Source organism: Protopterus annectens, chromosome 11.part0 (genome assembly GCF_019279795.1).
Source record: "Protopterus annectens isolate FY-2018-M chromosome 11.part0, PAN1.0, whole genome shotgun sequence".
NCBI classification, from domain to species: domain Eukaryota; kingdom Metazoa; phylum Chordata; order Ceratodontiformes; family Protopteridae; genus Protopterus; species Protopterus annectens.
Genome location: NC_056745.1, coordinates 13,423,800 through 13,449,934, shown reverse-complemented (window position 1 = coordinate 13,449,934; position 26,135 = coordinate 13,423,800). Strand labels below are relative to the sequence as shown.

General features: G+C 34.4%; 2 protein-coding genes across 3 annotated transcripts in view; both read right to left on the bottom strand.

The window, feature by feature from the left end:
- Positions 1-26,135, bottom strand: part of LOC122815126 (zinc finger protein 85-like) — a 383,598-nt gene that overhangs the window by 258,148 nt on the left and 99,315 nt on the right. The gene's annotated exons all lie outside the window — the stretch shown is intronic.
- Positions 1,807-7,129, bottom strand: LOC122815123. Its single transcript, XM_044087373.1, has 2 exons — positions 4,378-7,129; positions 1,807-4,212 (listed from the first exon to the last, which is right to left on the bottom strand). Exons 1-2 carry the CDS (start codon positions 7,123-7,125, stop codon positions 1,822-1,824), a joined length of 5,139 nt encoding a protein of 1,712 aa, XP_043943308.1. The 5' UTR covers positions 7,126-7,129; the 3' UTR covers positions 1,807-1,821.

Sequence of the window (26,135 nt, the reverse complement as noted above, 5' to 3'; positions counted from 1 at the left end):
CTCTCACCATGTGGGTTCTATCCTTGAGCCAATTGGCAACCCATCTCATGACGTAGGGGTTTATGTTCAGGCTGGTGAGCTTGTCTATAATACCAGAATGGGGAATGGTGTTAAAAGCCTTTGCAAGGTCTCGATAGGCTTTGTGGACCTCCTTTCCCTCATCTAAAGCCTTGGTAACTGTCTCAAAGAAGTCCACCAGGTTTAGGAGGCATGATCTGCCCTTAACAATGCCAAACTGGGTAGGGTCCAATGTTTGAAGGATCCCAATGTCTCGGTTAATGAATTCCATGATGATGCGCTCCACAGCCTTGCAGACCAGGCTAGTCAGGCTTATAGGGCAACAGTTCCTAGGGTTTCTTGTGGCTCCAACTTTGTGGAGTGGGATAACTGCTTCTGTGCACCACTCTATGGGTAAGTAGCCTGTAGAGAGGCTGAGTTTGAACAGTGTGTTTATGTGAGGGGTTAGTTCATTTTGGAGCTCGTGTAAGACACAGCCTGGGGCACCGTCTGGTCCCACTGAAGCTGTATTTCTGGCTTTGGATAGGGCTGTTTTAACCTGTGTGTCAGTGATTGCCGGGGCACTACATTCTTCTGGTATGGTTATGGGCCCTTTAGGGGGTGAAGTTTGAACTAAACCTGTCTGCCAGATAGTTGACAATATCAGTCGGTTCAGTGTATTTTGTGCCATTCTGCACTAACCCAGAGCAGATCTGAGAGTTTCCACTTAGGTTCTTGACATAGCTGAAGAACGCTTTGTGGTCATCTTTGGAGTCCTTGGCAGTTTGTCTTTCGAAGCTCGCCTTGGATGATTTTATAAGGGATCGTAGTTTCTTGCTGATACTGATCAGGGATGTCTTCCCTTCTTGGGATTTTACTCTTTTCTGTACTAGTTTCCTCCTTCTATTGTATAGCTTGTTTATGGCTGGGGTCCACCAGACTGGTTTCCTTTTCTTGGAGGAGAGAGTCTTGGTTTTGCTTGGGATAGCACAATCCATGCATTCTAGCAGGTGCTCATAGAGTGCCTTTGTAAGGGATTCAGCAGCTTGGACAGCATTGTCTTTTTGCATGGGGGCTGTGAACCTTTCCACCTCCGTCTTAAGTAACATGAAGTTTGCTTTTGAAAAGTTTTTCACGGTGGTTTTCTTGATTGGGGGTGGGGGCGGAATGTGGATATCCAGAGTGATTAGTCTATGGTCTGAGTTAGGGTTTGACATTTTGTGTAGAACACCAGACACCCATGTTGGTGATGACCAGGTCCAATATATTGTCACTTTTGGTAAGGGTGTTGACCAGTTGATCGAAGGCGTTCGAGTTTATAAATTCTAGGAAGCATTGGGCAAGGGAGTTAGTACTTGAGTAGTTTTCCCAGTTAATGTTTGGGTACTTGAAATCACCCAATATTAGGACATTTGGTAGGACCTTAATATTTTCCAGTGTCTCCAAAAACGCGGAATGGGGGTCCTGGGTCATGGTAGGTGATCTGTAGCAAGCTACAATTTGAATTGCAGTTTTGCCCGTTGTTAGTTGCACATGGATGATCTCTGAGGCATCGTACTGTGCCACTAACCTGGAGGTATGGGTATCCTTGATGAATATGAATACATATTTCCATTAACATCTGCCTCACTCTCACTCTTGGTGGCTAACAACCACTTAATGTTCTTGTTACTAATGACAAAATTATTTTACCTCTTTTTTCATAATTATAACTAAAATACTATTCTTTCCAATTTGTCTTTAAGTAATCGATTATCACAATAATGCCATCTCTTTTCCTTCTTCCAAATGAACAGCATTTCCATCCCTAAAATCATTCTTATCTCAGTAAAACATCATTTCTTTATTCGTCCTTAACATTATCTTCCTGTAAAACATCATTTCTTTATTCTTCCTTAACATTATCTTCCTGTAAAACATCATTTCTTTATTCTTCCTTAACATTATCTTCCTGTAAAACATCCTTTCTTTATTCCTCCTTAACATTATCTTCCTGTAAAACATCATTTCTTTATTCTTCCTTAACATTATCTTCCTGTCAAACATCATTTCTTTATTCTTCCTTAACATTATCTTCCTGTAAAACATCATTTCTTTATTCTTCCTTAACATTATCTTCCTGTCAAACATCATTTCTTTATTCTTCCTTAACATTATCTTCCTGTCAAACATCATTTCTTTATTCTTCCTTAACATTATCTTCCTGTAAAACATCATTTCTTTATTCTTCCTTAACATTATCTTCCTGTCAAACATCATTTCTTTATTCTTCCTTAACATTATCTTCCTGTCAAACATCATTTCTTTATTCTTCCTTAACATGATCTTCCTGTCAAACATCATTTCTTTATTCTTCCTTAACATGATCTTCCTGGCAAACATCATTTCTTTATTCTTCCTTAACATTATCTTCCTGTCAAACATCATTTCTTTATTCTTCCTTAACATTATCTTCCTGTAAAACATAATTTCTTTATTCTTCCTTAACATTATCTTCCTGTCAAACATCATTTCTTTATTCTTCCTTAACATTATCTTCCTGTCAAACATCATTTCTTTATTCTTCCTTAACATTATCTTCCTGTCAAACATCATTTCTTTATTCTTCCTTAACATTATCTTCCTGTAAAACATCATTTCTTTATTCTTCCTTAACATTATCTTCCTGTCAAACATCATTTCTTTATTCTTCCTTAACATTATCTTCCTGTCAAACATCATTTCTTTATTCTTCCTTAACATTATCTTCCTGTAAAACATCATTTCTTTATTCTTCCTTAACATGATCTTCCTGTCAAACATCATTTCTTTATTCTTCCTTAACATTATCTTCCTGTCAAACATCATTTCTTTATTCTTCCTTAACATGATCTTCCTGTCAAACATCATTTCTTTATTCTTCCTTAACATTATCTTCCTGTAAAACATAATTTCTTTATTCTTCCTTAACATTATCTTCCTGTCAAACATCATTTCTTTATTCTTCCTTAACATTATCTTCCTGTAAAACATCATTTCTTTATTCTTCCTTAACATTATCTTCCTGTCAAACATCATTTCTTTATTCTTCCTTAACATTATCTTCCTGTCAAACATCATTTCTTTATTCTTCCTTAACATGATCTTCCTGTCAAACATCATTTCTTTATTCTTCCTTAACATGATCTTCCTGTCAAACATCATTTCTTTATTCTTCCTTAACATTATCTTCCTGTCAAACATCATTTCTTTATTCTTCCTTAACATTATCTTCCTGTCAAACATCATTTCTTTATTCTTCCTTAACATTATCTTCCTGTAAAACATCATTTCTTTATTCTTCCTTAACATTATCTTCCTGTCAAACATCATTTCTTTATTCTTCCTTAACATTATCTTCCTGTCAAACATCATTTCTTTATTCTTCCTTAACATTATCTTCCTGTCAAACATCATTTCTTTATTCTTCCTTAACATTATCTTCCTGTCAAACATCATTTCTTTATTCTTCCTTAACATTATCTTCCTGTAAAACATCATTTCTTTATTCTTCCTTAACATTATCTTCCTGTCAAACATCATTTCTTTATTCTTCCTTAACATTATCTTCCTGTCAAACATCATTTCTTTATTCTTCCTTAACATTATCTTCCTGTAAAACATCATTTCTTTATTCTTCCTTAACATTATCTTCCTGTCAAACATCATTTCTTTATTCTTCCTTAACATGATCTTCCTGTCAAACATCATTTCTTTATTCTTCCTTAACATGATCTTCCTGTAAAACATCATTTCTTTATTCTTCCTTAACATGATCTTCCTGTAAAACATCCTTTCTTTATTCTTCCTTAACATGATCTTCCTGTAAAACATCCTTTCTTTATTCTTCCTTAACATGATCTTCCTGTAAAACATCCTTTCTTTATTCTTCCTTAACATGATCTTCCTGTAAAACATCATTTCTTTATTCTTCCTTAACATGATCTTCCTGTCAAACATCATTTCTTTATTCTTCCTTAACATGATCTTCCTGTCAAACATCATTTCTTTATTCTTCCTTAACATGATCTTCCTGTCAAACATCATTTCTTTATTCTTCCTTAACATTATCTTCCTGTCAAACATCATTTCTTTATTCTTCCTTAACATGATCTTCCTGTAAAACATCATTTCTTTATTCTTCCTTAACATGATCTTCCTGTCAAACATCATTTCTTTATTCTTCCTTAACATTATCTTCCTGTAAAACATCATTTCTTTATTCTTCCTTAACATTATCTTCCTGTAAAATATCCTTTCTTTATTCTTTCTTAACATTATCTTCCTGTAAAACATCCTTTCTTTATTCTTCCTTAACATTATCTTCCTGTCAAACATTTCTTTATTCTTTCTTAACATGATCTTCCTGTCAAACATCATTTCTTTATTCTTCCTTAACATTATCTTCCTGTCAAACATCATTTCTTTATTCTTCCTTAACATTATCTTCCTGTCAAACATCATTTCTTTATTCTTCCTTAACATTATCTTCCTGTAAAACATCATTTCTTTATTCTTCCTTAACATTATCTTCCTGTCAAACATCATTTCTTTATTCTTCCTTAACATTATCTTCCTGTCAAACATCATTTCTTTATTCTTCCTTAACATGATCTTCCTGTCAAACATCATTTCTTTATTCTTCCTTAACATTATCTTCCTGTCAAACATCATTTCTTTATTCTTCCTTAACATTATCTTCCTGTCAAACATCATTTCTTTATTCTTCCTTAACATTATCTTCCTGTCAAACATCATTTCTTTATTCTTCCTTAACATTATCTTCCTGTCAAACATCATTTCTTTATTCTTCCTTAACATTATCTTCCTGTCAAACATCATTTCTTTATTCTTCCTTAACATGATCTTCCTGTCAAACATCATTTCTTTATTCTTCCTTAACATTATCTTCCTGTCAAACATCATTTCTTTATTCTTCCTTAACATTATCTTCCTGTCAAACATCATTTCTTTATTCTTCCTTAACATTATCTTCCTGTCAAACATCATTTCTTTATTCTTCCTTAACATTATCTTCCTGTCAAACATCATTTCTTTATTCTTCCTTAACATTATCTTCCTGTCAAACATCATTTCTTTATTCTTCCTTAACATTATCTTCCTGTCAAACATCATTTCTTTATTCTTCCTTAACATTATCTTCCTGTCAAACATCATTTCTTTATTCTTCCTTAACATTATCTTCCTGTCAAACATCATTTCTTTATTCTTCCTTAACATTATCTTCCTGTCAAACATCATTTCTTTATTCTTCCTTAACATTATCTTCCTGTCAAACATCATTTCTTTATTCTTCCTTAACATTATCTTCCTGTCAAACATCATTTCTTTATTCTTCCTTAACATTATCTTCCTGTCAAACATCATTTCTTTATTCTTCCTTAACATTATCTTCCTGTCAAACATCATTTCTTTATTCTTCCTTAACATTATCTTCCTGTCAAACATCATTTCTTTATTCTTCCTTAACATTATCTTCCTGTAAAACATCATTTCTTTATTCTTCCTTAACATGATCTTCCTGTCAAACATCATTTCTTTATTCTTCCTTAACATGATCTTCCTGTAAAACATCATTTCTTTATTCTTCCTTAACATGATCTTCCTGTAAAACATCATTTCTTTATTCTTCCTTAACATGATCTTCCTGTAAAACATCATTTCTTTATTCTTCCTTAACATTATCTTCCTGTCAAACATCATTTCTTTATTCTTCCTTAACATGATCTTCCTGTAAAACATCATTTCTTTATTCTTCCTTAACATGATCTTCCTGTAAAACATCATTTCTTTATTCTTCCTTAACATTATCTTCCTGTAAAACATCATTTCTTTATTCTTCCTTAACATTATCTTCCTGTCAAACATCATTTCTTTATTCTTCCTTAACATTATCTTCCTGTCAAACATCATTTCTTTATTCTTCCTTAACATTATCTTCCTGTAAAACATCATTTCTTTATTCTTCCTTAACATTATCTTCCTGTAAAACATCATTTCTTTATTCTTCCTTAACATTATCTTCCTGTAAAACATCATTTCTTTATTCTTCCTTAACATTATCTTCCTGTCAAACATCATTTCTTTATTCTTCCTTAACATTATCTTCCTGTCAAACATCATTTCTTTATTCTTCCTTAACATTATCTTCCTGTCAAACATCATTTCTTTATTCTTCCTTAACATTATCTTCCTGTCAAACATCATTTCTTTATTCTTCCTTAACATTATCTTCCTGTAAAACATCATTTCTTTATTCTTCCTTAACATTATCTTCCTGTCAAACATCATTTCTTTATTCTTCCTTAACATGATCTTCCTGTAAAACATCATTTCTTTATTCTTCCTTAACATTATCTTCCTGTAAAACATCATTTCTTTATTCTTCCTTAACATTATCTTCCTGTCAAACATCATTTCTTTATTCTTCCTTAACATTATCTTCCTGTCAAACATCATTTCTTTATTCTTCCTTAACATTATCTTCCTGTCAAACATCATTTCTTTATTCTTCCTTAACATTATCTTCCTGTCAAACATCATTTCTTTATTCTTCCTTAACATTATCTTCCTGTCAAACATCATTTCTTTATTCTTCCTTAACATTATCTTCCTGTCAAACATCATTTCTTTATTCTTCCTTAACATTATCTTCCTGTCAAACATCATTTCTTTATTCTTCCTTAACATGATCTTCCTGTAAAACATCATTTCTTTATTCTTCCTTAACATTATCTTCCTGTCAAACATCATTTCTTTATTCTTCCTTAACATTATCTTCCTGTCAAACATCATTTCTTTATTCTTCCTTAACATTATCTTCCTGTCAAACATCATTTCTTTATTCTTCCTTAACATGATCTTCCTGTCAAACATCATTTCTTTATTCTTCCTTAACATTATCTTCCTGTAAAACATCATTTCTTTATTCTTCCTTAACATTATCTTCCTGTCAAACATCATTTCTTTATTCTTCCTTAACATTATCTTCCTGTAAAACATCATTTCTTTATTCTTCCTTAACATTATCTTCCTGTAAAACATCATTTCTTTATTCTTCCTTAACATGATTTTCCTATAAAACATCATTTCTTTATTCTTCCTTAAATCATTTCTTTATTCTTCCTTAACATTATCTTCCTGTAAAACATCATTTCTTTATTCTTCCTTAACATGATCTTCCTGTCAAACATCATTTCTTTATTCTTCCTTAACATTATCTTCCTGTCAAACATCATTTCTTTATTCTTCCTTAACATTATCTTCCTGTCAAACATCATTTCTTTATTCTTCCTTAACATGATCTTCCTGTAAAACATCATTTCTTTATTCTTCCTTAACATTATCTTCCTGTAAAACATCATTTCTTTATTCTTCCTTAACATTATCTTCCTGTCAAACATCATTTCTTTATTCTTCCTTAACATTATCTTCCTGTCAAACATCATTTCTTTATTCTTCCTTAACATGATCTTCCTGTCAAACATCATTTCTTTATTCTTCCTTAACATTATCTTCCTGTCAAACATCATTTCTTTATTCTTCCTTAACATTATCTTCCTGTCAAACATCATTTCTTTATTCTTCCTTAACATTATCTTCCTGTCAAACATCATTTCTTTATTCTTCCTTAACATTATCTTCCTGTCAAACATCATTTCTTTATTCTTCCTTAACATTATCTTCCTGTCAAACATCATTTCTTTATTCTTCCTTAACATTATCTTCCTGTCAAACATCATTTCTTTATTCTTCCTTAACATTATCTTCCTGTCAAACATCATTTCTTTATTCTTCCTTAACATTATCTTCCTGTAAAACATCATTTCTTTATTCTTCCTTAACATTATCTTCCTGTCAAACATCATTTCTTTATTCTTCCTTAACATTATCTTCCTGTCAAACATCATTTCTTTATTCTTCCTTAACATGATCTTCCTGTCAAACATCATTTCTTTATTCTTCCTTAACATTATCTTCCTGTCAAACATCATTTCTTTATTCTTCCTTAACATTATCTTCCTGTCAAACATCATTTCTTTATTCTTCCTTAACATTATCTTCCTGTAAAACATCATTTCTTTATTCTTCCTTAACATTATCTTCCTGTAAAACATCATTTCTTTATTCTTCCTTAACATTATCTTCCTGTAAAACATCATTTCTTTATTCTTCCTTAACATGATCTTCCTGTCAAACATCATTTCTTTATTCTTCCTTAACATGATCTTCCTGTAAAACATCATTTCTTTATTCTTCCTTAACATTATCTTCCTGTCAAACATCATTTCTTTATTCTTCCTTAACATTATCTTCCTGTCAAACATCATTTCTTTATTCTTCCTTAACATGATCTTCCTGTCAAACATCATTTCTTTATTCTTCCTTAACATGATCTTCCTGTCAAACATCATTTCTTTATTCTTCCTTAACATGATCTTCCTGTAAAACATCATTTCTTTATTCTTCCTTAACATTATCTTCCTGTCAAACATCATTTCTTTATTCTTCCTTAACATTATCTTCCTGTAAAACATCATTTCTTTATTCTTCCTTAACATTATCTTCCTGTAAAACATCATTTCTTTATTCTTCCTTAACATTATCTTCCTGTAAAACATCATTTCTTTATTCTTCCTTAACATTATCTTCCTGTAAAACATCCTTTCTTTATTCTTCCTTAACATTATCTTCCTGTAAAACATCATTTCTTTATTCTTCCTTAACATTATCTTCCTGTCAAACATCATTTCTTTATTCTTCCTTAACATGATCTTCCTGTCAAACATCATTTCTTTATTCTTCCTTAACATGATCTTCCTGTAAAACATCATTTCTTTATTCTTCCTTAACATGATCTTCCTGTAAAACATCATTTCTTTATTCTTCCTTAACATTATCTTCCTGTAAAACATCATTTCTTTATTCTTCCTTAACATTATCTTCCTGTAAAACATCATTTCTTTATTCTTCCTTAACATTATCTTCCTGTCAAACATCATTTCTTTATTCTTCCTTAACATTATCTTCCTGTCAAACATCATTTCTTTATTCTTCCTTAACATTATCTTCCTGTCAAACATCATTTCTTTATTCTTCCTTAACATTATCTTCCTGTCAAACATCATTTCTTTATTCTTCCTTAACATTATCTTCCTGTCAAACATCATTTCTTTATTCTTCCTTAACATTACCTTCCTGTCAAACATCATTTCTTTATTCTTCCTTAACATTATCTTCCTGTCAAACATCATTTCTTTATTCTTCCTTAACATTATCTTCCTGTCAAACATCATTTCTTTATTCTTCCTTAACATGATCTTACTGTCAAACATCATTTCTTTATTCTTCCTTAACATTACCTTCCTGTCAAACATAATTTCTTTATTCTTCCTTAACATTATCTTCCTGTCAAACATCATTTCTTTGTTCTTCCTTAACATTATCTTCCTGTCAAACATCATTTCTTTATTCTTCCTTAAATTATCTTCTTGTAAAATATCATTTCTTTATTCTTTCTTAACATTATCTTCCTTTAAAACATCATTTCTTTATTCTTCCTTAACATTATCTTCCTGTCAAACATCATTTCTTTATTCTTCCTTAACATTATCTTCCTGTAAAACATCATTTCTTTATTCTTCCTTAGCATTATCTTCCTGTAAAACATCATTTCTTTATTCTTCCTTAACATTATCTTCCTGTCAAACATCATTTCTTTATTCTTCCTTAACATTATCTTCCTGTAAAACATCATTTCTTTATTCTTCCTTAACATTATCTTCCTGTAAAACATTTCTTTATTCTTCCTTAACATTACCTTCCTGTCAAACATAATTTCTTTATTCTTCCTTAACATTATCTTCCTGTAAAACATAATTTCTTTATTCTTCCTTAACATTATCTTCCTGTAAAACATCATTTCTTTATTCTTCCTTAACATTATCTTCCTTCCTTACAGTTCCAAACACAATATTATTTAAATTCTCAAATAAGGGTTCATTCTCATAGCTTTCAATTTTACTCTCTAACTATTTAATCTCATCCTTCATTTATATCCTTTTTCTGCATATATTGTAATAAAGTGTGTTATGTCAGCTGCTCATCCCTAAGGAAATATTTTGCCACTCTTTTAAATCCTCTTGATTTTTTTCAATATAAGAACCTGTTGTTGGTTTTCATTAAATCCTTGAACCATGCAGCATACAATTCATTTTTAAATAATCAAGAAACATCTGCTTCTTCTACATTGATCGTCTTAGTGCACATATTTTTTACTGTAAACCATTAAATTTGAGTGGTAGTCACTACTAAAATTATTTATATTCTTAACAGTTCCATTAGAGTCACCTGGTCTGACTAGAATGTCTAAGAAACAAGAATGCAGGTAAACCAGGCAGGATACATAATGCAAAACAGTTTAAAAAAATCCAAAACCTGGAAATGTTGAGGTAAAATGCAGCATTTATTCCAAACAGGAAAATAAAATCACAAAGCAATTAAGCACTGAATGTTAATGGCAAGTACAATCATTCTGATACTTGTGAAAATGAAAGTTTTAATGAAAGAATTTTGAAACTAGAGAAAGAATTGTTTAAACTTAAACACATGCAATGGCAGACGTTTTACTTAGAAGGTTGCCTGCATTTTAAAACAGTTCCAAGAGGACTGTGTGTTTTATGTATGCCTTCCTATGCAGAGGCTTACCCTGAACTTTGGATCAGGTGGCAAGCTTTGAATTTAGATACTAGCTTTAAATATATACAGTTGTTACTGGATTTTTTCTCACCTACTGAAAATGAATTAGTTGATAAAATAGAGAAAATGCAGAAAGAAATGGAAAAGAACTTGGACAATGATGTGTATTTCGTGAGGTTAGACTGTGTTTCATTCTCTTAATACTTATGATGAAAAGCTTCAGCGTATTAAAATACAGAAGTTACAAAGAGGCTATACTGATTTTTCCAAGGGTAATATTTTTGTTTGGCCCAAATTCAACTCTGGTACTAAAATATCAACGAAAATGCAACTGAGGAGGGTAAGACTCAACCGGAAGTCAAAGGATCCAGTATTACCGGTTTGGCGGCAGCAGCTCAAGAAACCTCAGCTTTTTCTAAAGATACAGTGGTTAATGTAAATGGTTTGCAAAATGGAAATTTAAGCAATAATGGCGGTCTATTGCAGATTCAAAGTGATGTAGCCATCAGCAACGATGTAAGCTCACATAAAGAGCTGGGAGCCAGACCGAAGGTGATGCCTTCCATTGGTTCGGACTTTCCAACTCTTCCACTCCCCATGAGGATGAAAGATACACAGTGGAAAGGAAGGTCACTCAGCAGGAGCAAGAAAGAAGAAAACTGATGAGATAGAAGGTACTGTAGTTTATACTGATGAAAATATTGTTTACAATCTTTCTAAATATGTTTTATCAGACTCTGAGCTTACCCTGTTAAACACAGGGATGTCTTTTATACCAGCACAAAGTGCCAGAATGCATCAAGTATTTTCTGACTTACATTTGTTTGGGAGAAAAGTTCTCCTCAAATTACTGTTTGGCCAACAGGACAATGTTAGTACTGGGGTATGTTTGAAGAAACCAAGTACATTTATACCACCAGCACATCCTGTTGTGGACACTTTTTTGAATTTATGTACAGTGGAAATTTCTGATATGTTAGCATCAAAGAAAAAATATGGTTATTATAATTTAACTGAATGTGAAATGATAGCTCTTAATAATCTGAAGCATAATTTTGATGTTACCATCAGACCACCTGACAAGGGGGATGCTATTGTAATACTAGACAGAGAGGATTATGAACAGGATATGTTGAAAATGCTTAGTGAAAACGACACATCAGAATATAACATGCAATCAATTAAGTGACCTTATTGCACATGAGAAACACACTTTGGATGATTTAATACTGTCTAGTGTTATAACTGAAGACATGTATACATTTGTGATAGTTGAACATCCTGTTATACCTATATTAAAAGGTTTACCTAAGATCCACAAAAATTCCCTCAAACCCCCGTATAAGCCAATAATATCTGGCAGAGACTGGGTTACTGAGTTCCCCTACATATGGGTAGAGAAGAAACTTAAAGTAATGTTACCCCATGTACCAGCAGTGATAAATGATACATCCTGCTTCTTACAATCTTTGAATAATTTTTATGGTTCTACAACTGGCCATGAAAGCTATATATCTGTGACTCTGGATATAAATAACTTTTTACTGTGATTCCAAATTTATATGGCATCGCGGCTGTTAAAGATTTTATTTTTACTCATGCAATAATTGATGAAAAGAAAGTTACACAGAAATGTGCTTTTCTTAAATTGATTTTAGGTAATAATTTGTTTATGTTTTAGGATCAATATTATTGGCAGAAAGATGGGGTAGCTATGGGTACCCCCTGTGCCAACACCTATGCCAATTTGGTGTTGGCTCAGTGGGAGGCTACCTATATTCTATCTAGTACCTGTCCATGGAAAACAAGTTTAAAAATATACCATCATTTTGTGGATGACATATTTATTCTGTGGAATGATACAACTGAAGAACTATTGTCATTTGTTAGATATTCGGAAAACATGACAGATTTTGTACGTTTTACTCTTAGTTATTCTACTGAATTAATAGATTTTTAGGATGTGAGAATATATAAAGACATGACTGGTAAATTACATACCAGATTGTTTTGGAAAAATTGTTGGAGAAATAATGTTAATAGTATGACAGCAAGCATTCAAGGCATATTTTTGGTAATGTAGTGAGTGGGGGCAGAAGCTGAGAGTTTCTAGATTATGTACTGAAGAAAATATTTATGAAACTGAGTTAGATAACATGCAATACATGTTTACAAGCCGTGGCTATCCAACCCAAAGGGTTAAGAAAACAATATCTAGGACAAGAAGTTGGAGAATGAATAGAGGTAAGCCATGGCTTGGATATAATATGGGTAGTTCTGATAACAGGAATATTGTTAATGAACAGAAACAGAACAATAATCTATCCATGAGAATTAACTTACACTATAATGGTGATACTGATGGTATTTCCCAGGTGATAAAGAATTGGACGATCTTACATACTGATAAGCTGAAAGCACTAGTAGGCCCCCACCCCAGATTTGCTTATTGTAATAATCAGAATTTGAAGCAGATCCTATGTAAGAACATAATTCCTAATAAATCTATAACACATAGGAAAAACTGGGAACTTTTAAATGCAGAAAATGTAAGGCTTGACAATACGTTAAAGAAAATAAGACCTTTGTGCATCCTGTGTCAGGCAGGAAGTAAACACCCAGGCTACATGCAGACTGCAGAACTAAAAATGCTGTGCATCTAGCTGAGTGCACGTCATGTCAAGTATTCTATGTTGGGAAGACAGATAGAATGCTAAAACAATGGATACTGCAACATACAAGTGACATCATATTACGTTTGAGAAGCAATGCTTTATATGAACACACTGAAACAAATAAAGAGGATTGATTCCAGTTCATGGTATTATACATTCAGCAAGTGAGTATTGGGGGGGGGGGTGACACTGTACACAGCACTGAATTAGCTGAGCTAAGATGGATAGCTGAATTGCAAGCTAAACATACACCTGGGTTAAATGTTTGTATGCCTTTAAAAACCTTATTGAAGGGGTGTAGATTCTGCTATTGATTTTAATTGGTTATTTGTTTAAATATGATTGATTTTGTTTTTTAGATATGATGAAGAACTAATGCTCGAAAGTGGTTATCTGTGTGTGAAATAAAGTTTCAACTGACTGTGGTGACTCCAGTGGGTTTACTTTTAGTCTTCGAATGTAAAGTGCAGTCATTTAAAAAATTATAGTGGCAACACTTTAATTTAACATACTTAGACTGTGGCATTGTTCCACGCAGTCTGATAGTTTTAAAAATGCCCTCATACAGTAATACGTACCCAGAGTTACTCAAAAAGTCGCAGGAGTTTATTTTGAGAATTGGAACTGACTATATGAGATTAATGAATGAATAATTTTACAAATCTGAATGTGACTTACAACAGGAGATTATTCAGAGTGAGAATGAACTGCTTGAAACACCCTTAACAAATGAGGGGTCATTGTTATATAATAAAATGCTTGAGAATTTAACATTTGAACAAAAGCTGATTGCCACTAAGAAACAAAGTGAACCGAAACATTGGAAAGTTTAAAAATGTGCACATTTTTTCTTGGCCTAAGAAACGCCTTATGTCTTTTACACAGGAAGGTAGATATAATAATAAACAGCAAAGGATGAAACAGACCATGGACTTACTAGATGAATTTTCTCGATGAACTTGTGAGTCACCATAATGTTAATTTAATTTCAACTAATAGGGATGTGCAACCTGTAGACTCAAACAATGTTTCACACTTACCATCAGAAGCAAGTACTTCAGTGAGATCTACACCCTACCCCACTAATTAATACAAATGGTATAACCCTGCAGAATCAGGATTTTCAGCAGGGGAAGCCTCTAATTACTATCACATTACTACAGAAAGTAGGGCAAGCAGTACAGAATACATCAAAGAACTGAATGAAGGAGGGACAACTCGTTGCGCAGGAAGCAGACTCGAGGTCAGCAGTCCAAAAGGTAGAGAAGCCAAGGACCGGAGACCTGCAGCAGGACTCACAGCAACAAGAACGGAGTGAATTTTCTGTTGCTAACCTACCTTCTTTTCAATTAACTGAAGCTGAGTTAAAGCTTTTGAATAAAGGTATAGGTTTTATTCCATCTAATGTGGGCAATGTTGTAACAGCACTGACTGACTTTAGATTGTTTATAAGGAATGTGAGTCTGAAATTTATATTTAAGGATGCACCTGATATATTTACACAGGTATGTAAAAAAACAAGCATGTTTATACTGATGAATTGTCCCATTTAAATGCATTAATGCAGGCATGTGAAAGGGACATAAGTAACTATTATATGAAATCTGAAAAAAAGAATTACAACTGTTCCTTGTCTGAGTTTCAAGCTCTTGAGAAATTACAAAACAACACTATTACTATTAAACAGGCTGACAAAGGTGGTGCAACATTTATTTTTGATATGAGATATGTATAATATGCTTATGCTTGAATTTTTGAGCGACTTTGACAGTTTCGTTGAAGTCCCTCCAGCAGCAGTATCTAAATATATAAGTAAAGCTAATATGTACATTTTTGAGCTAAAGCTTAACAATCACATCAGTAGTGAACTGTTTAATTATTTTTCAGTTCCATGTCCTATGACACCTGTTTTGTATGAACTTCTGAAAATTCATAAAAATTTAACTCACCCACCTATGCGTCCTATTGTATCTGGTTCTGGCTGGGTCACTGAACCTATTTCCCACTATTTATAGGTTACTTTAAGTAAATATTTATACAAAGTTAAAAGTTATATTAAAGATACGAAAGATTTTTGCAACAGTTATACTGCTGGTTTAATGAACATCAGAATGTTGAATTTTATTTGTAACTCTTGACATTAAATCTTTATTTACTGTGATACCTCTACAATATGGGTTAGAAGTGCTATGTGACTTTTTAAGTAGAACACGTGGCATGGTTGGCAGAGAAGTGAATTGACAGAAGTGTTGACTAACAATGTGTTTATGTTTAATGAATGCACATACATCCAGAAAATGGGGTAGCGATAGGCACCCCAATGGCAAATACATATGCCAATATTGTTGTTTCATGCTGGAAAGAGCAATTTGTTTATAGTGAACTGCATCCTCTTTATGACAAAATATTATTTTTAAACGCTTTGTGGATGACATATTTTTTTGTGGGCTGGTAATGATGCTGAACTTGAAGTATATATAGAATTTTTAAATAGAACCACTAACTTTTTGAAATTTACAGCCCAGTTTTCTGTGGATACCATCAGTTATCTGGATGTTAGGCTAACTAAATGTAGTGGAGGTATTAATTCTTTGATACATAGAAAAGAGATGCACTCCAAACAATATGTCCACAGAAATAGTATGCATGCCACACATACTTTTAAGGGTGTAGTCAAAGGACAAATGCTAAGAGCTAGTCAACTAAACATGGATATTTGCTCAACTGTTCTTTTTCTTCATTGGGCTTCACACACACTGATCTTAGAAAATTAACCATATGTTTTTATTCATTTTTATGTAAAAAAAAAAAAAATAGCACCCATGTGTTTTACACTTATCAGTGCTTTTCCATAACTACCTAAATTTGCTCTCATTTATCTTGAAATGTTGCTGTTTTGACTGTTCATCAGGTGTATCATTCTCTTGTGATGCTCTTATACCAAACCCCAAACACCAATAAATCTGTTCTGTTTTCAGTATCTTTTAAGCTTTCAATTGCTTGCGTAACAGTTTTTCAGAATTAATCTTCTGCTGATGCTGAAATATAAAAGAAAAATCTGTATCTTCCAAACTATGTATTAACTGTGCAAAATCTGAAACTTTGTACCTAGTACTGAATTTTAATCATTTTATTCAGATCACACTAATGAATAAAAGCATTGCCTTTCATCGTAACATACTGTTTACCTATTCCACTGGGTCTAAATTCTTTGTAATGATGCCTAAGATTTCGTTTCACTTTACTGCTGAATCTTTCTTCTGAGAGCTAATGATACTTTCCTCACAAAACATTCACTGGTGCAGAGTCAGGTTTTACTCGTATCTAATAATCTCTACAAAGTTCTTCTAAGTCTGTGAACAATTCAATATAGTCATGCAAGACACCACTGCTTTGCCTCTTCACACGGTGCCATTATGACAACTGCAGGTGTAGCCTGCATTTACTCTACGAATTTGTTTTACCTTCTTCTCTTCTCATTAGCCAACTGACCACAAATATTGTAAGAATCTATTTACGCACATCACAAGATTTCTGACCCAATGGTGCCATCCCAGTGGCTAACATTGGTTCACAATGTCCACTCAGATTTCTGTTCAGAGCCATTTAGCCCAATGTTTTAAAAGTACACTGAAACAAGACGTTATACTCTGCACTCGTATCAGATTTACATTTTGCATTCTCTCCCTTAAGTCTTAGTTTTTCTTCCCAGTAATCTGACTTGATTTCTTGCCACATATGTTCACAGGTAAGTATAAGGTTAGCTGCCCATGGATCATTGTAAGCCTAGCCAGTTTTCCTTTCAAAGGTGAGAATCAAACCATGTCCCTTGTGTCTGTGAGTTAGTCACCTTGACCATTATGCCAACCCCAACCACTGCCTCTATATATGTTCAGACTTCACTTTATCAGCTATGTTCACTTCCAAGGCACCAACAAACATTTTGTTTCTATTCAATAACATGCAAATTCTATTCAGCAAATCTGTTTTCCATTCACAAATTTTGTAGAATTGTCCTTTTCTAGCACATATTCTGAAAGGCTGATTAAATGCAGGACTAGGCTTTCTGTCATGTTTACTGACAAACCTATTTCAGGAGGCCTATATTAAAACAGCAATAATCTATAAGGATTTCATCTTCAGCCCTGGCATGGGTGTTTTATATCCCATAATTCTAGTAAAATCTTGCATATTACTACGCATATAGGTGGGACTTCCACAGAGCTCTCCAAACTCACCCTATCCCATCATGCCCTGGCACTTGGCCTAGAGGTTATGGTTTCAGAATGTAGTCCGTAGAGTACAGGGTTTGATTCCCTCAGCACTTGTTTGCCTATTTTTTCAATTTCCCAAAATCTTTTGGGTTTCTAATACCCTGATGAGAATGGACCCCATTTCTAAGTCAAAGTATGATTAAAGTTCATGAAATTAGTATTGTTTTAGTCTTTGATGTCAGCCAGAAGTGCTCTTTGCAGCACCTACAATGTGCACAGTAATGACGACTCCTGCAATTCGTAGGGAGTTACATGTATTGGTAACATATCTAAATACGACTGTAGATTCTTTTTTACTACTATTGGAACTGTCTCAGTATCTTTCTTCCACGTTGCTCTTGTTTCTGCCTGCAAATCTGATATTTTATGATTTTGTGTCTCTCTGCATACAAGACACTGTAGTCACTGGGTGTAGCGATCTGAACGATGAATGCTACTTTTGTCTTCTTTTCATGGACCACTATAACTGGTTTCCTCGCATCTATCTTTTGGACTGTTGGTAATGGTTGACCCCATGTGATGTAGATTTCATCATCGTCTATGATATTTTGTAGCTCATGTTTCCAGTATTTTTAATCTATTTCAGTATTATAATGTTTGCAAAATCCCCAGTGCAACACTCTTGCCACATTATTATGCCTTTCAGTATACAGTCCTTCTGCCATTAGTATGTCACAACCAGCAACAAGGTGTGCAGATGTTTCCAACTCTATTTTACAAAACCTACATTTGTCTGTTTCTCCCACATGCTCAATGGACTTTGTAAACCAATGTGTACATAATCCACTATCCTGGGCCGCCAATATTAACCTTTGATCCTTTGGTTAGAATTCGCCTCTCCTTAACCATTCCTGCATTTGATCCTGATCAACATGAGGTTCTTTCAGTAGTTTTCTAAACTTGCAACTAAATTTATGCATTTTCCACATTTCTTGCCTACTTATCTGATCCTTCACCTTATATTCTTTCTTTTTTTATCTACTTCTGGTTGATTTCCCTTCCCACTTGATGGCGATATGCTTCTGCTAGACTAAGAAGGGAAGTCATCTTACATTTACTCTCTTCACGTTTCAAAACATTCACTACATTTGGGTCTTGTGAGTTCAGCAGTTGTGTGCAGTCCCACGATTGCAAATCTATACATATAATCAATTTCAAGGAGGCCCAGACCGCCTTCAGAATGGGAAATATATAACTTTGGTATACACTGATTTTTATAAATCATTTGATGAGCATGAAGCAGCCTTCTTATTTTCCTATCTAATCTATTCCTACACTTTTTGGGGCCAGTTAATCACTCCAAAACTGTAAGTTAGGAGAGAAAGAGCAAGTTGGTTTATAGCTTGAACTTTATTCCTAGATATCAACTCTGTTTTCAGAATTAAAGTCTTCTAAAATATTCCTTACTGAGTTTTATTTGCATTTGTTCATGTTTTATTGTTGATCCTTCATCAGTTTCCAAATAGTTATACACTCCCTCTTGCTCATGTTCACATTCTTGTCCCAAACTGATATTTTCTTTATGCTGCAACTTTCCTGCTTTAAAGGTTGCTTTTGCACATTTATCAAGACCAAATGACATTCTTATACCATCTGAAAAAGTTTTGACAACTTGCAGTTGTGCTTTCATTTCCTCATCTGATGAGCTATATGGTTTTAATTTATCGACAAAGAGAAGATGAGAAGTCTTTACACTTTTTTGCTTTCTGGGAGCCATATTATAGCCATGACCTAATCTGTTAAGCAGAGTGCTTAATGGGTTAAGGGCACGTCAAAAGAGCAGCGGTGACAGAGAGTCACCCTAAAATATCCCCCTTTGGATTTTTATCCCTGGAATAATAATTTGTCCTTTGTCATGGCTTAATTGCAAAGTTGTTTGTCACTGTTTCATTGTCTCTGTGATGTAATTTATAAGTCTAGGGTACATCTTATACATTTGTAAGCCCTTTTTTATCCACAAAATTTGGGATACTGGCAAATGCTTTTTTGTAATCCATCCATGCCATTCTTAGATTCTTCCCCTTTTTACAGTTCTCCACTATGACTTTATTTAGCAATAAATGACCCTTTGTTCCATATGACTTTGTTTTATTACTCTTTGATTCTATTGCAATAATTGAGTTTTCTTCTAATTAACTATCAACTCTGTCAGCATCAATTCTACTGTATAGTTTATACATCATCAGAAGGAAAGTTATTGGTCTATAGATTTTAGGGTAGCTTTCAGGTTCACTCTTAAGTAGGAGAATTGTTTTACCACGTGTTAGCCAGGCTGGTGTCTGTTCGGGGTGTGCACATATATAGTTCTTACTCATGGCTAAATCTTCATGCAAATTGTTAATACTTTTAACCAGAAGTTAGGTACTGCATGTGGGCCTGGGGTTTTCCAATTAGAGGACTTTGTTTCAATCTCTCTGGCCATTACTTCATTCCATTTCATATCCTGTACCTTTCAACTTCTTAATCTTTCTTTTACTTCTTCTGTCCATTCAGCATCTTTGCTATGTTCCACAGGATCTTCATAGAAACTTCTCCAAAATGTATGTATTTCTTCTTTTTTGGTGGTCTTTCAATTCCTTTTACCTTGTTTCCTAATACTCTATAAAACTTTTTTGGGTCATCAATAAATTGCTTATTTTGTATTTTTCCTTTATATTTATCTGTGTATCTTCTAAGTTTTTTTCTTCCTGTGCTGATATTTTTAGTTTATTATTTGTGATAGTGCATGATAAATTCTGATCCATTATAATACTGCACATTGCTTTTATCACATCTATTTTTCTGATTACTTTTGTTGCTCTATTCCCTCTTCTATACTCTTCTAACAGTGACACTTCTTAACTGCTTCATAGTTTTCTCTTCTCAATACTTCCAAGATGGCATTCAATTTCTCCCCATCTTTTCCCTTACTACCCTGTGTTCTTGTAGTAAGACTTTATCAGTTATTAACTTAGCTGCACAGTAATATATCCTATTTACTTCTGTTATGTCACATGAATTTCTATGGACAGTCTTAATTACTGTGTTCATTTGTTTTATCAAACTTTTGATTTTTGGGGTTTTATTGACATTCTGCAGTCTGTTTCATTCATTGATGTTAATATGTCTATGCATCTCTATTAAATTAGGCAACTCTTCTCTTAGATCATTTTATTTTTATTTATTTAACATTTGTTAACCAGGAAAGTCAGACCATTTTTCAGCAGAGGCCCGGGGAGAAACGCTCCAGATGCATGTCTGTAATGTGGGAGGAAACCGGAGTACCCAGAGGAAACCCACACAAACACAGGGAGGACATGCAGATTCCACACAGAAGGCACCCCAGCCAAGAATCGAAATGGAGAGCCTCTTGTTGTGAGGTGACGATGCTACCACTGCGCCATCCATTTTCTTCTAAACTGAGGGCACATTCTTTGTTCGCCATTTCCTATGGGCATTATATAGAAAATTCCAGAGCTTCTTTCTGTGCCACGTTCTCTTCAGTTTCACCCTGTGTCATCCATTGCTCTTTCAGATGGGAAATTACTGGCCTACCACTCCTAGACATTGACTGTGTCAGAGTTGCCAGAATTTCCTGTTCTTTCCCTTGCTGTGAAACTCCAACTGAAACTTTGTACTGGTTTCCTGCTCCAAATTATCTTCATATGTCAACTGATTAGATGCTTCCTGTTCCACTGTTTTTTTCATAATTTGGTTGTCCAATGGTCTATCCGGTTGTGTTGTTATCCGAGTTAAATTTTCTACACTAAATCTTTCACTTTGCAGGTAATTCATAACCTCAGTTTCTATTTCTTTAACTTCTCCATTACTAACCCTCTTTTCTACTTGTCCTCTTTGTTTTCTTATTTGTTATGTTGTGAAATTTTCCATATCTGGATGTCTTTGTCTGCATTTCTCTTCAGAAATCTTTGGGGCTGCTCTTTTTGCATTGATTAGTTTTGCTTTCTCCTTTGCATAAATATCGCACCATATTAAACATATTTTTCATTCCCATTTCCATATTCTTTCTTCAGATTGTTTCTCCTTACTTTGGGGACTAGTTATTCCATCATGCTGTGTTATGACCTGTGTTAGACTTTCTACACTGAATCCCTCACTTCGCAAATATTCCATAACTTCAGCTTCTATTTTTTTAACTTCTACTTGGCTAATCTTCTGTTCTACATTCCCTCTTTATGATCTTATTTTTTAATGTGAATTACTCTGTATCTGGATGTCTTTGCCTATATTTCTCTTTGAATATCTTTGGGGCTGCTTTTTATGTGTTCATTAATTTTGCTTTCACCTTTGCATAAATATTGCACCATATCAGTTCTCTATTTCTTTCCCACGTTCATATTTTTTTATACTCTTCAAACATCTCTAAATTCATCTTTCGGCTGTTCCCATTAGGGGATCTTCTGTTTCCATTTCTTCCTGTCCTCTGCATCATGCTCTTTCACACCAACCGCCTGCATGTCCTCTCTCACCACATCCATAAACCTTATCTTAGGCCTTCCTCTTTTCCTCTTACCTGGCAGCTCCATTCTTAGCATCCTTTTCCCAATATACCCAGCATCCCTCCTCAGCACATGTCCAAACCAACGCAATATCGCCTCTCTTGCTTTGTCTACAAACTGTCCAACCTGAGCTGACCATCTAATATACTGATTCCTAATCCTGTCCATCCTAGTCACACCCAGTGCAAATCTTAACATCTTAAATTCTGCCACATCCAGCTCTGACTCCTGCCTTTTCGTCAATGCCACTGTTTCCAACCCATATAACATAGCTGGTCTCACTACCCTCTTGTATACCTTCCCTTTCACTCTTACTGGTACCCGTCTGTCACAAATCACTCCTGACACTCTTCTCCACCCATTCCACCCTGCCTGTACTCTCTTCTTCACCTCTCTTCCACACTCACCATTACTCTAAACTGTTGATCCCAAGTACTTCCACCTTTACCAACTCTACTCCCTGCATCGTCACCATTCCTCTACCCTCCCTCACATTTACACACATATATTCTGTTTTAGCCCTGCTGACCTTCATTCCTCTCCTCTCTAAAGCATATCTCCACCTCTCCAGGGTCTCCTCAACCTGTTTATGGTTTTGTTTAAAGGTTAAGAAGTTATGGGTTTGTTTTAGGATGAATGAGATGGAGTGCCAGATTTTGAATATGTAGGAGGAATAGTGGGAGTCACCTGCCTAAGATAAGGTACCTACTCTCAAGTACATATCACAATGTCATCTGCAAACATCATAGTCCACGGGGCCTCTTGTCTAATTTCATCTGTCAACCTGTCCATCACTACTGCAAATAAGAAAGGGCTCAGAGCTGATCCTTGATGTAATCCCACCTCCACCTTAAACGTATCTGTCACTCCCACCGCAGTCCTCACCAATGTCACACTACCCTCGTACATATCCTGTACCACTCTTACATACTTCTCTGCCACTTCCGACTTCCTCATACAATACCACAACTCCTCTCTAGGCACCCTGTCATATGCTTTCTCTAAGTCCACAAAGACACAATGCAACTCCTTCTGACCTTCTCTGTATTTCTCCAACACTCTCAGAGCAAATATTGCATCTGTAGTGCTCTTTCCTGGCATGAAACCATACTGCTGATCACCAATCATCACCTCCCTTCTTAACCTAGCTTCCACTACTCTTTCCCATAACTTCAAGCTGTGACTGATCAATTTTATCCCTCTGTAGTTACTGCAGCTCTGCACATCACCCTTATTCTTAAAGATAGGTACCAAAACACTTTTTCTCCACTCCTCAGGTATCCTCTGACTTTCCAAAATTTCATTAAACAATCTGGTTAAAATTCCAATTTTCACACTTCCTCAGTCGCTTCTTTTTCCAAATGGCACAAGATTTCTTGGTCTATATAGTGATTTTCTTGGATCTTTTGTATTAAAGAAACACAAATGTTTACTTGAAACTTCTGACAGTTTTTTTCTTGTGGAAGTTTTTTCTTTCCTCTAATTTCTCTCTTAATCTTTTCGTACATCTTTTGTCTAGAAATTTGGGGCTTCTTGCATAATAGTAACAATACATAGTTTCTTGTTCACAATAGTCTACTCTATCATCTGTATGGCTCTTTTCTGGACTATCAGTTTTTGTGATTTTTGTGGACTGCTGCTTCCTTCTACACCGGGGGGGGGGGCATCCTCCTCATGGGCCTAGCCTAACCCCATTGAAGGAATATTTCCATGTCCTGAGGATTCTACACTGTCATTTTTCCAGTCCTGGTACCAATGCACCTACCAGGATTGGGCACTTTTTATCCTGGGACTTGTGTCCCTAGCTATCTTTATGTTGTAACCTACTTCTGTCCATGATATATGCTATATAAAATACAGTCTATATATCAGTGTCGTCTTGGTGAGATTTTGTGAAAAACGGGGTCTACTTTGTTAAGGTACTCACCAGGGCTTGAGGATGAATTCAATTCTAGCAATATTTCTCCTCTTCTTTGCTGGTTTTATCATCTCTCCATTCTGACCTACTGTTTGACTGTGAACATGTCACTAGCACACCTTTTCTCAATTAGTGAATACACAGAACTTAATCTACAAATTAGATAAATACTCCAGCATCAGCAACATAATTCATCACTACCAACAGAAATCTCTGCTCTACAGGCAAGCGCTTACTGCGTGTCATAAAATCTAATAACTCTACAGGTGACTCCCACTATTCCTCCTACATATTCAAAATCTGGCACTCCATCTCATTCATCCTAAAACAAACCCATAACTTCTTAACCTTTAAACAAAACCTTAAACAAAATCTAATGTGAATATGGTCATGTTCATGACATTCACCAGACTAATACTGCAGCTCCACTAAAACTCATTCTCCAAATACCATAAATATCCTCCTACATCATCCAAATATCATAAATATTCACCCACATCCTCAAAATACCATAAATATCCTCCCACACCCTCCAAATATCATGAATATTCTCCCACATTATGCAAACATCATAAATATCCACTTACATCACCCAAATACCACAAATATCCTCCCATGTCTCCCACATCCTCTAAATACCATAAACATGCACCCACATTGTCTAAATATCACAAATATCCACCCACAGAAAAATAGTGACATTCTTTACCCTTTTCTGGCTACTTGGCCTTTATGTTCAAAACCTCTCTAGCCTCCCTTCCCATACCTTTTCTCTTACGTCCTCCATCAAACCATCTCTCACAAAGATCTCATCAAACTTACTTCACTATGCTGTACTAACTTTCATGCCAATATACCTGCATCTGTTAACTGCTATTCTACTGTATTTTACAATCTACTCTATCTTATGACTCAGTATCCTGCCGTCTGCTTCCCACAGTTCTTCGGTACCTTATACACTACTCCTTGCATCTCTCTTATCACACCTATAGAAGCCAACTTACTCATCTAGGAGTGCTGTATAGAACTATAAACCTAGAAACTCATGTTAATAACGTGCCCTGTACTGTAGTTAATAACGTACCCTGTACTGTAGTTAATAACATGTCCTGTACTGTAGTTAACGTACCCTGTACTGTAGTTAATAACGTACCCTGTACTGTAGTTAATAACATGTCCTGTACTGTAGTTAACGTACCCTGTACTGTAGTTAAAAACGTGCTCTGTGCTGTAATTAATAATGTACCCTGTAGTAAATAATGTGCCCTGTACTGTAGTTAATAACGTCCCCTGTACTGTAGTTAATAATGTGCCTGGCCTGTACTGTAGTTAATAACGTGCCTGCCCTGTACTGTAGTTAATAATGTGCCCTGTGCTGTAGTTAATAATGTGCCCTGTATTGTAGTTAATAACGTGAATTGTACTGTAGTTAATAAAGTACCCTGTACTGTAGTTAATAATGTACCCTGTAGTTAATAATGTACCCTGTACTGTAGTTAATTCCATGCCCTGTACTGTAGTTAATAGCGTCCCCTGTATTGTAGTTAATAATGTGCTCTGTATTGTAGTTAATAACGTACCCTGTACTGTAGTTAATAACATATCCTGTACTGTAGTTAATAATGTGCCCTGTACTGTAGTTAATAACGTGCTCTGTACTGTAGTTAAAAACGTGCCCTGTACTGTAGTTAAGAATGTACTCTGTACTGTAGTTAATAACGTACCCTGTACTGTAGTTAACAATGCACCCTGTAGTTAATAATGTATCCTGTACTCTAGTTAATAATGTTCTCTGTATTGTGGTTAATAACATACCCTGTACTGTAATTAATAACGTGCCCTGTACTATAGTTAATAATGTGCCCTGCATTGTAGTTAATAATGTGCCCTGTACTATAGTTAATAATGTTCTCTGTATTGTGGTTAATAACATACCCAGTACTGTAGTTAATAACGTGCCCTGTACTGCAGTTAATAATGTGCTCTTTATTGTAGTTAATAACGTGCCCTGTACTGTAGTCAATAATGTACCCTG